The 16,527-nt window shown below is 41.8% G+C and overlaps 1 protein-coding gene across 1 annotated transcript; it reads right to left on the bottom strand.

Annotated features, from left to right (window-relative positions):
• Window positions 1-930: 930 nt before the first annotated feature.
• Window positions 931-3,351, bottom strand: LOC111217212 (brain-specific homeobox/POU domain protein 3-like). The gene is made up of 2 exons (XM_022738986.1): window positions 3,232-3,351; window positions 931-1,857 (listed from the first exon to the last, which is right to left on the bottom strand). Exons 1-2 carry the CDS (start codon window positions 3,349-3,351, stop codon window positions 931-933), a joined length of 1,047 nt encoding a protein of 348 aa, XP_022594707.1.
• Between the last annotated feature and the right edge of the window lie 13,176 nt (window positions 3,352-16,527).

Raw genomic sequence — 16,527 nt, 5'->3', positions numbered from 1 at the left:
TGAATGAATGGGACGGGGCATCGTTCCCCCTCTTTTCCTGCCCGCGATGGTTGATCACTGTCTCCCGTCATATCTCAGAGATCGTCGGCCTACACTGTGGAGAAGCAGAGAGATTTGAGTCTTGAGTCTTTTTTTTTTTTTCTTTTTCTTTTCTTTTTCGGACAGGGTGTCAGTCTTTCTCCCAGTCCCGGTGCTCCCGGTCTCCACTGTCAGAATAAAAATAAAGGTACACCGTTGAATCCAGTTGTTGTGTTTTTGTGAGGCTGAACCTTTCCCCACACGGTTTAAAATATAAAAAAAAAGAGTTCCGGTTTATACTGAGTGAAGATGGTCATCAGGTGTCCCACATCCAGACCTATCAGTGTCTCTAAAATACAAGTGAAACACCCCCAGAGGCAGGTTTTTCTTTGCATCTGCTTCAAAAGCGAAAAAAAAAAACAACAAACAAACAAAAATAAGTTGCAGCCTGTGTTTCAAATACTTTCTGTGAAATCATTTCCACAACTGGAATTCAGGCACTGGTGCAAAAAAATACGGCTGTGAATGCTGCTCCTTTACAAGGTGGACAACACTGCAAGGACTCTTAACAAGACATTTAGTCCATCATCAGTCATGAAATGTAGTTTTTTTTTTTTCTTCAGTAAATAACGAATTCAGCCGATGAGGTGATGCAGCATCTCACATGTTGGCTGCAGAAACTTTTATCTTGAGGGAAAATAAAAACCAAACTCTACTTTAAGACTCGATAAGAGATTAAATGACCTGTTAAGATGGATATAATATTTTTTTAAGTGCGCACCTATGGGCCCCTGTCTGAGTCAAACAGGTCGGGCCACAGTAACAAAAGGCACAACGGTGTACCTTGTTTTTCTGACAGTGTGCAGCAGCAGCTTGTCTCTGATTTGTCTTTGTGTTAACCCCCCGCTGGTCTTAGTGAGTCGCTGAAAACTTCATCCGTTTCTGCTTTTGCCTCTGATTGCAAAACCAAACCCGGACCACGTTCTTTTTCAGGTCCAATTTCTCGGCGATCGCGGCGATCTTCTCCGACGAGGGCCTCGGCTGCACGGCGAAATAAGCCTCCAGGGAGCGCTTCTCCGGGGCCGCGATAGACGTGCGTTTCCTCTTCTTGTCGCCCCCGTTGAAGATCTCTGGCTTGGACATCTTCTCCCTCTGCGCCCGCTCCGCCTCCTCCAGCCAGGCCTCCAGGATCGGCTTCAGGGCCACCATGTTGTTGTGTGACAGGGTCAGGGACTCGAACCTGCAGATGGTACTCTGACTCAGACATCCGACCCCGGGGATCTTAAGGTTGGCCAGGGCCGCGCCCACGTCCGCCTGGGTCACTCCGAGTTTGATCCGCCTTTGTTTGAATCTCTCGGCGAACGACTCCAGCTCCCGGGGATCCGGCTCCGCGTCTCCGCCGCCGGTCCCTAAGGAGCTGTGGGACCCCAGCCCGTGTGGGTGCATGTTCATGGACTGCTGATGGTGGTGGTGCTGCATGTGGTTGATGGCCGACATGTGGGCGGCGTGGGCGGTGTGCGAGGCCGTGGAGCAGACGTCTGAGCCGGGCATGCCTCCCAAGGAGATGCCCGGTGTGAGGTGGTCCAGCAGGTCGCCCTCCAGACCCTGCGACGGCTGGTGGTGCCCCGGGTGGTGGTGGGAGGTGAGCACCGACGGGTGGTGCAGGTGCGCGGAGGAGGAGGTCGGGGTGCAGGTCATACTGGTCATGGTGGTCATGGTGTGGTAGGTCGCGTCTGGTTTGAACGGGTGGCTCTTCTGGGCCACGATGTCCACAGCGGCCAGAGCCTCGGCTCTCTGCAGCAGCGTCTCATCGAAGCCGGCGAAGATGTTGCCCTGAAGCTGGAGAGGAGCAGAGACAGGCCGGTTAGAGGTGGAAATCTGACAGAAATCGATCTATCGACTTTATGTAATCATCAATCACCAATTCAACCAATTTCGTTTCCATGATACAATCTTTCTATTACAAAGGAATCAACTCAAAAATTTAATTTTGTACAGACATTTATGTGAAATACAACAGGAGACAATCAACATATTTTAATTTGAGTTTCTCTCTGATTGAACCTGAAGCTGTGTCTGGTGATATTTTATATGAAGACTACTGACATTTTAACATGTTAAATGTCACCAAGTTGTATTATTATATTATTACATGTTCTCACGTGAAAGCTTCATGTTTAAGTTGTGAGGTGGACCACCAGTCAAACTTTTAAAACTGGGATATAAAGCAGGTATGTGTTTAGGTTCCATCTGAACTAAGAACAGTGTTTTCACTAAGTAAATAGGTTTTTCCATCTTAAACGCGCAGGCCACGTTTAGAGATTTATTTCAAGCAACAACAAAAAAATGAAATAAACTTTAACTTTGTCTCCCACATTTTAAACGATTTAATCCAACGCGACTTGGACATCAGTGGCTCTGTCCAACGCCTGGAAAGTGTGTCAGCGCGGATGGATATTCATTTAAAATTAATATTTACGATCTCCTGAATAATTTCTACGGACAATGAAATGAGACGAGTGTGAGTTTTGAATATGAATGGGACAATATGAGATAACACGCGCTCAGAGTCCAGCGCCAGCCTCTCCTCCTCTATCCCTTTCATCTTTTATCTTCCACTTTTTTTTTAGCAGCTTCAATCACACTTGTTTGAATACAGGGATTTTTTTTTTTCAGAGACAAAAGATGCAGTTTTGTGCGTCTTTACGCAGAGTTTGGCTCCTAGTAACCAGAGTGACTTGTTTTCTGTGCAGCCCTCCTTGTGCTGCTGCTCTCTGATCATCCTTATCTCTACTGTCTTAAACATTTAATTCTTTATGTCATTAATCTGTCATTTTAAGAGTTACAGCTTTATTCCCATTAGTGTTCAAACCTTTTCAGGCGAGTAAACACTGAGATTTTGACTTTAGAAGCCAGAATATGATGTTATTATTATTTTTATGAAATTAAGTTTCATTCTATACATTAATGTGGAAACCTTATTTTAGTTGAAACGCATTAGGGCACAATTCAGAGTCAATGATTCCTGTGTGCGTCTGCTCGCAATAGTTGAAACCTCACATCTAATCACTCATGAGCTTGACTCTGTAAAAGTTTTTAGAATGACCAAACAAAAAAAGTTTTTCTACTCTGTTTCCAGAAATGTGATGTTTTGGAAGTTTTCTTGTCAAATGACATCAGCTGCAGGAAGTCTGAACGGTTTCTTTGACTCACCGACGGTGTGGGCAGACAGGCCCTGCGGATGGCCTCCGAGCTGGAGTGCAGAGGAGTGTATTTGGGCTCGTGCAGGATGGGGTGCATACTGAAAGGCTGTTTGCTGTTCATCGACATCATGATTGCAGAAGTGAGTGAGGGTCGTTGTCCGTCTTCGTCGTTCGGCTCCGTTTTGGTAGTTTTCTATAAAGAAACGCCTCAGAGAGGAAACACAAACAAAACCTGCCAGACGCAGACGGTTTGGATGAAAAGTCGTTCGTGAATCGGGGATCGCAGGTGGCGTCAGATTATTAAAAAAAAAAAAAAAGAAGAAATAGAAGAAGTAGAAGAAGAAGAAGAAGAAGAGGAGAGGTAACTCCTGCACTCCTGTGGATCTCCTGCCTCCTCTTTGCCTGTAAATGACTTCTATAATAAAGATGCTCCTCGCCTCCAGCGCCTATATTGGACCACTGCCGCGCAGGCTCCTCCTCATTGGTGTATCCTCACTCCATCCATCTGGACGCCTCCGCCAATCACGTGGAGATAGACGTCTGTAACCACGCCCCTGAGCGTGCCTGGCTCACTGTAAAGGAGCAACGAGGAAGGATGCTGTCTGGCTGCACTGTTAAAAAAATATCCGTTGATTTTTCTGGAATAAAAAAAAAATAAAACAACACCTGCAAGAAGAAATTCACCAGAATCATCACAGCAGCAGAAGAAGAAGACATTTAATTTAGCAGTAAAATAATCTTAATGAAACTGCATCAATGAGGTTCTGACAGAAATGTGCATGTCTGGCTTTCACTCCTGTAATAATCTAAATGCTGATTAACAATCATTTCCCTAAAATATGTGCAGTAAGCAGTGAATAATTGTATTTTTTTCTTGCTTGAAAACAGTCAAATGTAAATGTCAACTAGTCTCACAGGGAAATCATTGAGTTTAATCTTCAAACACTCAAAGCAGATAAATTATTTAAAGCTTTATTTAAATGGATATTTGAGGCTTTGGTTTTTTGTTGTGGAGGATCACACGCTGAGATATCAACACAGCTTTTTTAGAGTGTTGCAGAGCTCAGCAGAGCACAGACACATTATTATTATTATTATTATTATTATTATAGCAATACTATATGTTGTTGTTCGCCTCTACACTCATACTGAAGCATATAGGCTACTTGTTTATTCTACTTGCTGAGGAACAGATTTACATATTTACAATATAGAGTCCATGTTATGATGATAATATATAGTGAATATGACTTTACATAAACAGGAGAGTGATCAGTCCATTGGCGGATACAACTTCAACTGATTAATCGGTTTGTTCCTTCTCTGCTCTGCCCGGATTCACAATGCAACAATTAAAGGCGTTTGATTATGAATATCAACCTGCAGCCACACACACACACACACACACACACACACACACACACACACACACACACACACACACACACACACACACACACACACACACACACACACACACACACACACACATGTACAGCTCCGATTATTAATTGATGGCACATGGTAAAATGCGCAGGAATTCCTCCGCTTGAACCCCATTCACTTTCTCGGCAATTAATACATTAATTAATCATGCCTCATTTACTTTGTGGCTGTAGCAAGGATGCCCCCATCCCACACACATACATACATACATATACAAACAGCCACCCACACACACACACACGCAAACACACAATTATCTCAATTAAAGAATAAACAGGTCCGAATGGGATCTAAGGGGCACCATGAAATACAAATAGAGCACGCGGGGTCATCGAGGCAGCAGCTTGTCGATCACAGAGGGGATTTCCGGCGAGCAGACACGCAGGCGATAAGATTGAATAATTTTCGCATTAATCACCTAAAGGCGTTCATGGAGGGGGAGGAGTCAAATGTCGGATGGAGGGGTTGATGGGGTGAGGGGTCTCCAGGTTAGAGAATCCCTCTTTTTATGTGATTATGTGGCTACATGTGCAATAATACTACTACTACTAATGATGATTGTTTACCAAACATTCAAAAATGAACTAATTGAGTAACAATAAAATGTCTAGTAGGTTAAATTAAACCAGTAACAACAGTTGTAATATTTATTTAATAAGACTGATGTTGATTAAACAGGATGACTGAGGGCTGAGCAAACTTTTTCCAAAATACGAACATAAAGAAACAATTACAATTTCATTTTAAATATGCAATGAGTAATTAACTGTTTGTCTTAACAGACCAGAACTAATTTAAAGACTGTTACATAAATGCTCTGTTCATCCTGTGACTTCTTTTTTATCGTTTCATTGTTGCACCAAAGAAAAACTGTTTTGTTGCCCTGTACATTAAGTAGTGATATACAATAACAATAATTTTTACTTTGACCTGAACTGAATTATTGGGGGGCAATCCTCTGTTCACGATAACATTAAGACGTTATTACAAATTAACAAATGGCTCCTTTATTTTTAAGGGGAGTCTGTGTGAACCAAGAGACATTTAAAACCCTTTCAATAAGTTTGTGTCCCATATTGAATCATATTGTCCAATTCAAAACTACAACAGAGTTTACAGTCAAACAGTCTATTATAATACGTTTTCTTAAGAGTCGACTCTTTTGTGACTGAAGCGTTTTCTCACTTGTGTGTGATTATTGGACCCTGAGGAAGACCACCGTGTGCTCAGTGTGTGTGTGTGCTCAGTGTGTGTATCACTCTTGTTTTTACATCATGTCGCCTCGACGATAAAAATGTTTTTTTTACTTTAACAAAGCAGAGTGCCTGGACTTCATCCTCTGTCTTGTGAACATAATATTCTCATCACATTTGATCATCTTTTACATGTTGTCAATTAAAATAAATGCACCATAGTTTAAATGTAGTACAGTATTCTCAATACAAAAATTATTGACAAACTTCACACTGATTCAAATTGGGCACATGTGTTTTGCTCATTTACATCGTACCTAAAACTTTATGGTGCAAATGAAATTAATTGGGAACTACCGATAAAATAGAACTAAAATACTTTTATTGTGTTGATAAAACAGTTGAATTATCTGTGTTTAAAATAGCGAATAAAGCTGATTTAGTGTCAGTGATAATATGAGCAGTTGTGTGAGGTGAATGTTGGGGAGAAGGGGGAAAGAGATTCAGAGAAATAAACAAAACGAATTAAGAGGATGATAAGTTTAAAGGGAACTGATGGAAACATCTGCGCATGTTTCCCTCTGCTGTTCATTAGCATTAGACATCTTCACAGGACATTTGAGCTGAATCTGTGATTTTATTAGTAATAATTATAGTTATAGTTTTATTGTCTATTTCTGATCTGTGTTGTCATCATTCACCCAAAAGTAGTGGCTGAAAATTTGACTCTTATAGTTAAGGGAGGGTATCCAGTTCAGAGATGCTTTTATTGGAGAAAACTGTCATGTTCATAAACTGTATACATCACCAAACTTGAGTGCAACATCCGTAAGATAACTCACTAAAACATTTTACTTTATCGCTTGAATAAGTTCTTAAATAACTGCTAAAATTAAATAAATATTTATGAAATATTATTCTTTTTAATAACTGAAAACCATCATTTCAACTTTCATTTTAAACCGAATCTATACACACAGTATGATGATCATCGGTCCTCTAATTCAGCAAGTGGTAGTCTTACCAGCATCTTGACAGTATTGTTTTTCTGAGTGATAATATATTGGAAATATATTGAAAAAAATCCAGTGTGCATGAGACTGAACTGTGCTGAGTCTTGTCCCTGCTGTAACTCTGCCTCCCGCTCTGCTGTCCTGGCTGAAACTCCAGCCTCATCTCACCAGCTTCGCCCACAAAAAGAGCAGCAGTGTCAGTGACGGCCAGCAGGAAACCTGAGCGAGGTCCATTGTCCCTGCTGTAGGCCCTCCAGAGGGTCCCCCTCCCACTCCTCCCCTCCAGCACCCGCTCATCAAATATACATCACCCACCTCCACTGGGACACCGGCAAGCGGGACGCTCCTCTGGGAAGGCGACACCGGACGGACAAAATGGAGGGAGTCCAGCTGGGGTGGGAGGGAGATGAGAGACAGGATGAAAGGATGGAGGAAGAGTTTGGGCAAAAGAGATTAGAGAGAAAGAAAGAAAGAATCATTTAGGGGAAAAAGAAGTGGCTTTTCCTCAAAGTTCAAACTTTTTGCAAGAGAAAGTAATCAGATTAACAGTTCACCAGACAACAGACTTGCATTGCTTCTACTGTTTTGTCAGCTTTGTACTTATTGTGTATTACTTACTGTCCACTGTAAGAACGGTTAAACTTGATTGATTTAAGCTCCATAGATGATGTGAAGGCCTTAGCATATGATTTACATCATTTTCATACACATCGAATCCACCAGTGACCCCTGTCATCCTGGAAGAGACCACAACCGTAAGCATAGAAATGTTACAGAAATGAAATGGCTTTCACTGTAAAGGCACGAGGATCCAAACCATGTCAGGGAAACACAACAGAGCCACCGTGTCCTCTCACTGTTGCAAACAAGCATTCAGGCATTTTCGCTTCCCCTACATTTAAACTGGATGTCACTAAACACTTGCCAGATGAGCACCTGGTGTGACCGAAACACCGTGTCCCCGTAATGAACCCTCTTACAAAGTCACTTAGTCGTTTTCCTCACTCCTTCTTGGCCCTCCAGCTGGGTCTGTTTGGATTGGATGAAAGCTCTTTAATTGTAACTGCAGTGGCGTGTGTCCAAGTTTTTCTTGATTTGTCACCCTTATATTTGGTGTCACTACAGCACATTTGATTTTGAAAACAGAAAAGTCTAATTCATCTCAGAAAACATGCCTCAAACACTTTAACACACTTCAATGAGGGTCGAAGACCATAGTCAAAACTTTACACAACTTAACAAACATGTCATATGACTGCTTAATTTGTTGATTCTGTAAATGTGTGTATATGACATTGTGTTTTCCTTGTTTGGGGTGATAAGAGTTTTGCAATATGTGTGTGTGTGTGTGTGTGTGTGTGTGTATGTACGTGTCAGATAAGTGATATGTGTCCGACTGTATTTTAGACAGAGACAAAAAACAAATAGTGAACAAAATACGCGTATGTGTAGGTTATGTCAAGTTATGCATGGATGGCTGTCTGTCTCTGTGTGTGTGCGTGTGTGTGTGTTTAGAAAGCAGGATGGACTCTGAGGGATCAAACGTCCGGCGAAGCTTTCAGCGAGCAGAACATGGCTGCCACACTGTGTATTTCTGCCACATTTAGCAAATGGACACTGAAGTGCAGCTTTCCGCCGACATCCACCACAATCTAAACGCACACCTCCTCACGTCGCTCCTCTCTCCTGCCCTCACCTCCTCCTCTCCTTCCCCTGTTTTTTCCGTTCACTCTTGTCCTCCTTTTCTCCCCCTCTCTGCTTCTTCTAGCTCTGAATTATTGATAGTGAGTAAAATCTGACGTTGTAAACTTTGCGACCATTCACCAAATCGGCCTCAGCTTCTCACCGAGGGGGCCCGCGGAAGGGTAGGCAGTGTCTAACCGCACACTTTTAATGTAATTGCCTGTAGGGTTCCTTGTAAATATTTCATTGTCTGCCAGTACAAATTAAAGACACGAGGCTGGAAGGAAAGGTTAGTTGGTTTGCTCGGCGAGAGATCCTCAGCACTTTACCTGCGCCTGCAGGTTTGGAAAAGGGCTTCGCCTCTCGTCTCTCTGCTTTCTTAGAGGAAACGGAGTGAGAGTCTATGGTAGACTGTCCTTCTGCTTGACTTAGCCTTGCGTGATGAGCATGTAGACACTTAAGTCATCCATGTATCACCAGTAGATCTTCATAATGATAGAAGACCTGCACAACCTAAAAAGTGAAAGAAACAAGAAGTTGGAGCAGCTCAAAACCCAGATAATGATCTTAAATTACTTGCAGCTGTGCACATCAGTTTTTGTTATTGTAGGCAGGTAGTCTGAGGTAGTCATATCCTCACATTATGTTGACATATCAGTGTCAGCAGATGTCTAGTCACTGTTATCATCATATCTAGATTTAAAAGAACATTCAAATATATTAATTGTTATGACGTCTAAAGTCATCAAACAGATCTGACAATATTTGATTAGTAATACCCTCGGTTATTATGGTACATAAGCACCCCATAGTGGCGTACTGTGGCACATTTTGTCTATGTTGAAGAGAAACAGAGACCAACAAGAGGGCAACATCTAGCCGATAGCTTCTATGCAGGAAAGTTGAAAAAAGACGATTACCACTTGGAAAAATTAAAGAGTGACAAGGAAAACGACATCAAAGAGAGACTAGAGTGCGTCACAACAGCTACGGAGCTGCCGTTGGCTATTAGCTAATTAGCTGGAGAAGCTACGGAGCTGCCGGCTCAAGCGGCGTTTGTATTGAACTTTCTACTGACTTAGCTGTTAGCTGACTAAACGTAGAAGCCATGGAGCTGCCGACCCCTTCCAAACGGCGACTGTCTTGAGCCGTTCGGTGAGTTAGCTGTTAGCTAATTAGCCGCAGAAGCTACGCAGCTGCCGGCTAAAGCGGCGTTTGTTTTGAATTTTCGTCTTAGCTGCTAGCTGACTAAACGCAGAAGTCATGGAGCTGTCGACCCCTTCCAAACGGCGACTGCCTTGAGCATTCCAACGAGTTAGCTGTTAGCTAATTAGCCGCAGAAGCTACGGAGCTGCCGGCTCAAGCGGCGTTTGTTTTGAACTTTCCACTGACTTAACTGCTAGCTGACTAAACGCAGAAGCCATGGAGCTGCCGACCTCTACCAAACGGCGGCTGTATTAAGCATTCCGATGAGTAAGCTGTTAACTAATTAGCAAATTAGTGCTCTGATTATTGTTTATTTTGAGTGTTATTAGGGTTTATATTTAAAAAGTGAAGGGAAAAAACAGTCGGGATGACATGAGATCTTGTTAAGGTGATAGCTCAGGTTTCATTTTACATTGTTGAATTCTATAAATATGGGAAAATGTTGACTTAATGGTTAGTTATTATTAATTATTCAGATGCAAGTAAACAGCAATTTGTATGTTGCATATTTTCCATCTTTGCTTGTGATTGTAATGTTTATTCACCTGGAGAAGTGAAGTAAGTCTTAAGATAAGTTAGAGATTGTATGTTGTTGAGATGTATAGGTATAGCAATAAGTGTAAAATGTGAGGCTATTGTAATTGATTATAGTCTTATGGAGAATGGGTGAATTGAATATTATGGACAACTAAGCAGTTGCTCTGCATATCTTGTGCAGGCTGGGTTTTTGTTTTGGTTGAGACCTTATTCTAGACTGAACTGTGCTGCTCGAGTTGCCATCACCCCACTGCCACATGGATTTCCACCTCCCTCATCACCATCATCCGTTTTCTGGATGTTCATCACTGTCTGCTCTCATCTTCACTATTCATCAAATCTCATCATCTTCATCCCGAGAACCAGGACGGACAGTTTTTTCCTGACCCTGGGTGGAGGTAGGAATTTGAGTGCAGACACTAAATAGAGTTGAATAACAGAGACTGATTTTACATCACAGTATGACTAATCAGCTAAATTAAGTCATCAAGTGTCTGTGAAGTGGCTTTCTGCATAAGCATACAACTAGCTGAATAGGTACCCAACCAGGAAAGGCTTGGTCACGTCTGAATTTACCTGTCTAACTCTCCATAGTCTTTAAAGTGAAAGAGGATGATGTGATGAAAGTGGATTATCACTGGACAGTGGGACAAAGGAGCATGTTATATAATTACACAGGTTTGAGTCCACTGCAAAATGTTTTACAACCAGGAATTTGTGAGCTATCTGTGGTGATTCTGGCTTCAGCAGATCTTCCTGGAGGTATGAAGCTACTTTGTTAGAGTTTTAAAATGGAGCTGAGACCAGGAGCTTAGGGTTCATCAGTCAGGACTTCAAGTGTTGAGAGATTCTTTACAGGACAATGTCATCCAGCTTTAGGTTCTGTGGAGAGGCGAGTGGGTGAGAAAGAAAGAGAGATGTGGAGAGAAAAGTAAAATATGCATGAAGGTGGTACTGTAAATCGAGCAACCAGGACAGGATGTTACAGTGTTGGTGCGGCTGTAGAAGCGCAGCCATGTTGTAAAATGGTTGGGGAGCACTGAGGGTTTCTTTTTGAGGAGGAGTCTCAGTGGAATATGAGTGTGTTCCATCCATTATCTCACAAGTCTGTCTCTCTGAGACATAGAGACAGGCGAGTCTGTTATTGTGTTTAGACCTCTATTGTCAGTGTTATTCCTTTTTTATGTTTAACCCATGTCTGTTTGTTTGTTTGTTTGTCAGCAGGATTACCTGAGTAGTACTGAACCTATTTACACCAAATGTGGTGGAGGTATGGGGCATGAATCAGGGAAGAACCCATTAAATTTTGGGGCAGATCCAAATCATTTACTACGAACTTGATTTTATTCCTCTGAAGTCTGGTGTATGTTGTTTGACATTGGCATTGGCGGATGTATGCGCTCTACTGAGAGCATTTTCTAGTTATTAACTGTAACTATGATCTTCCCCCAATCCTAACAAGGTCTTTTAGTTGCCTAAACCTCACTGTACCATAACCATAGTCCATTTTCTATACCCACAATCTATCTACAACCTTTTTGTAGAATAAATCAATAATCCAAATATATCCAGTACCAATGTTCTTATCTATCCCTAACCCTCAAACAGTTACTTGTTATTGTTTGGAAACATTTCCAGCTTTGTGCAGCGGCTTATTTTCCCAGTTTAATTTCCATTGTTGGAATCTCCAAAGGATCTCGCCAAGCTCTGGGCTCCAACCTGTAGCTGAGGGTTGTTGAGGCCGTCTCTGCCTGTATCTTATGATTTGTGGCATTTTTGGATGTCAGGTTGCTGACGTCTTTATCTGTGACTGTTCTCGCATAGTGCTGGTGTTTTGTCTTTGTGCTTGTATATATGTTCATCATCATAGTGAGTTACAGGTTTTTTCTTACTCTGCCCTTTTCATTCTAACCACTGTTCTCTCACAGGGTTATTTCTTATTCAGGGTTTCTGCATTTTTCATGGTTACACCTTTCATTATCTCCGCCTCTTCATGTATGTCTCTCTCTCTCATTGCCTCTTCTTCTAATCTGTTGTCGTGTCTGTCCATGTGCTGCAGTTGGCCTGTTGATGGAAAAAGAGCAGAAGAAGAAAACATGGGAGGAAAAACAGTGAGCAAGAAGTAAAGAGAGAGGCTATGACAGAATGAGAGAAAGACAGACAGTAAATGAGACAGAGAAAGAGAGAAGACATATTTTGGATCAATAGATTAACTGAGTGCTCATGTATTATGCATCTGAGCCCTGCAGCACTTGCACATAAAGGGAATGTTGGGCAGGATTGGCGTGTAAAAGCTTTATAACCGCTGGCCTGTTTACTCTGAGCTTACAAGGAGACCACTGTCATGCCGAACCGAACCAGGCAAAGTCGAACTGAGATTAGACGCGGTCTGCCTGGAAACAATCCCGAATCTGCCTCCCAGTTAATGATGTGTAGCAAGCAGCCAGGCTCAACTCAAACAAGCACAAAATGTCCCACAGTATATTAAAAAAAAATCACATTATCACATCCAAATACCAGAAGCAGCTCAGGACAACTAGAAATGCCTCAGCTTTTATTCATTGTTTGGTAAAAACTGAGACTTGAAAATATAACTTTCCGCCCCAAGGAGACAAAATGGCTAAAATGACATTAACAGATATGAGCAGTACAAAATAATGTGTTAATGAACAGTGACCTGAGGTTATAGTTACACTTTAAATCATGTGTCTGAGATGTGAATTTAAAAGTAATCAGAAAACATTCCTGAGTTTGGGGAACCCAACTCCAGATCTGCAGGTTGAAACAATATCGTGTTGATTTTTATGTTAAAAGTTACAATTAGACTGAATGTCTTTTTATCTGTCAGCTAATTTTACTGCCACTGGATTCTCTAAAAGCTGCAATGAACCCCCTCTGATGTAAATCAAGTTTTTAACCCTGTTAACATGTCCATATGTTTTTTTTATATAATACATACAAAGTCAATGTCATGACTGAGTATTTCCACCTTGGAACTGCATCAGTTGCATAAAAACAGATTCAGACAGCCAGGGATTCATGTGTCATATAACCTAAGGAACCAATCCTGTCAAATTGCGGGGATGGGGGGGTGGGGCTAAATAAACCCGAAACCTTGTCAGTACAGAGAGGAGAGTTTACATTAGCACAACCACTAACACTGGGTCAGCCACTGCCAGTTACAAGCTAACAAACAACATAAACAAATGAAAAATGCTAACTGCACTAACCATTCTGACACGTCTGCTAGTTGCTGATTTCTCGTCTCAACAGACTCCTCATGTGAGTCTGGGTCTGACTGAGGCTCAAACATGTGGTTGAGTCTCTTTGATGTTTCCTCCTTTAACCCTCTTGATATGCACTGCTCTTTCAGTTAGCGCAAGCAGTGGTGGTGGGCGGGGCACAGGGCCTGATCTAGATTTCTCAATGAGGAAGTAAGAGCAGATGAGCTTTTTCACTTTTTATGTGGAAAAAACCATGTTAAACAAAATATTAGTTGTATATATAATATGTTTATACATATTATAAAACATATCTGGAGAGGAACTTAAAACTTCACATGAAATCTGGATAACAAAGAACCCATGAGGTACCAGCAGATAAAGAAAGACTCATAAATGCATCATACTTTAAAAACTTCCATCCAATCAAACTTAATTTCTCTGACTGATCTCCCAACAAATGATCACTCTGTACTACACCAACATCCTGCTGGAATTTCACTTCATGTTTTACGCATTTATCTGATAACTAAAACAAGCTTCATCTCATGTAGATAAAAGTCAGAGGCAATAATCCTCTGAAGGACAAGGATAAAATACGAGCTGCCGAGCTAATCAGATAGACTAAAAAGACTTTATTCTCCTCTGGGTCAGCCCGACAGAATGAACTTTGACTTCTTAATGCAACATCTGGGGGTCTTCAGATCAGCCTGCTGCTTCCTCCCTCGGATTCTCCTTTCTCCTGAGTTTAACATTTCTCGACAGTGACATCTTGGCACGCCGTGGAGGGCCAGGCATCAAACAGCTCAGCCCTCAGAGCGTTTCCCCAGAGAGCCACCAGGCTAATTTACATACAAACAAAATCCTCCTCTGTACTACAAGAATAGAGAGCAGTCGAACAAAGGGAAAACGAGTAAACAAACAAAATGATGTATGAACATGTCACTGGGATAAGGGGGAAATAACAAGGATTAGAAGAGTGTATGTATGTAAATTAAAATTAGTCTCTTTTTCACTTATGTCTCTGGTGTTTGGGACTGGAGGGAGAAGCAGGAAAAGAGACAGTAATACTCAGAAGAATCAAAGTTATTTGAAGAGGCTGCATGCGTGGAAGCTTTGCTTCAGCTCTGCTCCCAGATGTAGCCATGATACGACGACAACTAAATAACCTTCAAATGGATGAATGACAAGGCAGAGATGGTGTAACACTGATACTGAGACCTTTTTTGCAGGTTTATGTTATAAATTTGTTGAAAGAAATCTGTTTTTAAAAAGAAAAAAAAAAAAAGAAATGCTAAATTATCCTGATGTTTTAATTTGTTTTTCTCCCCTGGGATCATGATCCAACTGCAGATTTTGTGATTTCACCCTTGGTCCTGAAGTCCCATTTAGTTGCATTGAGGTTATGAAAGAATACAGGACAGAATGTGTGTATAGCTGGGTGGTGTTGCCCTGAAATTTCAATCATAGAAAATTTTCTGTTTTGTGGGGTAACAGTATTTTATATCTGATTTATGTCAGAATGCTTGCTGAACTCAACAGTTTGACCATGTTCTCCCAATATCCGTCTGTTGATCTAACACTTAAGTCCAGACTGAAATATCCACAGGATTGATATTTTTTAAATTCATGGACCCGACCAGATGAATTCTACTAACTTTCGTGATCCCCTGACGTTTTGTGTAGCGCCCCCAGCGGCTTCACATTTTAGAATCTGGTCCAGATTTCCATGGTCCCCAGGTGACGAATCCTAATGGTGATCCCTTGAGTAGCACCGCCATCAGGCCCAATTTTATTTTATACCTGCTCAAAATTAGCATGATCATCATACAAACATTAGCATTTAGCTCACACTGCGGTCTTGTTACGTTGTGTTTTGTTGGGGAGGAGAAGTTTAAAGATTTTGTCTTTGTGGGTGTGATGGTTGCTGAGACACATGGACCGGCTGACAACTTCACACATTGAAAAGAGAACCAGACTCAGTGTGTAATGTGGGAGTTTTGATGTTGGAATATTGCTTTGGGCCAAGTTCAGTCTGTATGTAGGTTGAGTTTCAGGTAGAGTCGTGCCAGGAGTTTCTTTTTTTTTTTTTCCCCAGCGTGTATACATTTTAGGGAAGGATGGGTCCAGTGGGAATTGAACCCAAAACTCTGATTTTTAGTGTCCTGTTCATTAAGCAACAAATGAGCATATATGAATGAATGAATGAATGAATGGATGGATACACTGTATGTGTGTGTTGTAAGAGGGGGTATTCAGGTCTCACATATACCACAGGGCTCCAGCTGGTGCAGGATGGTGGGGGTCTTTGTGTCCCATATCCCCCCCCCCCCCCCCCCCCCCCCACCCCTCCCCCCCCCCCCCCCCCACATTTCTTGGTCTTCACCCCCTAACTACCACACACACACACACACACGCACACGCACACACACACACCAACAGTACCTCACACCCCCTGTCCCCCTTTACTCCCCCGTTTCCCACTAACAGGATTAGAGGACGGAAGGTGCTCGCTCGGCAGACCTCAGGACGTACATATGTGAAAGACAGCAAGCTATAGTTGTGTGTGTGTGTGTGTCTGAGACTGGGGCTTTGTGGGAAAGTGTATGTGGCTCTGAGGGACCCCACAAGCCTTGAGACAGTGGCCCCAAGGGACAAGAGACACAACTGGGAGTCTGTGTGTTTTTGTGTTTGACCATGTGTCTAAGCACGCTGTGTGCATCTTTGTTGAATAAACGGTATATGACTTTGTACATTTGGTTTGACATACATTTTCTTCCTATACTGTTAACTCTATTGTCATTTGCATTTATTGTCATAGTTTAGTGAATTCAGAAAAATAAATCCTTCCCAAATTACAGCCAAATACAAATAGAAAACAAAGCTAATTTCTATAAAGATGATGAAATTTAAACCTTTAACTAAACTGCTACAGAGCTCTGGAGAGAAATAGCCTACCTCATGGCTGAAATGTAGACCAAATATTAAATCAAAGACTGTGATGTAA

The sequence above is a fragment of the Seriola dumerili genome, unplaced genomic scaffold (assembly GCF_002260705.1).
Source record: "Seriola dumerili isolate Sdu_G_001 unplaced genomic scaffold, Sdu_1.0 BDQW01000040.1, whole genome shotgun sequence".
Lineage (NCBI taxonomy): Eukaryota > Metazoa > Chordata > Actinopteri > Carangiformes > Carangidae > Seriola > Seriola dumerili.
Note: the sequence above shows the minus strand (reverse complement) of the source record. Positions and strands in the feature narration are given on the sequence as shown.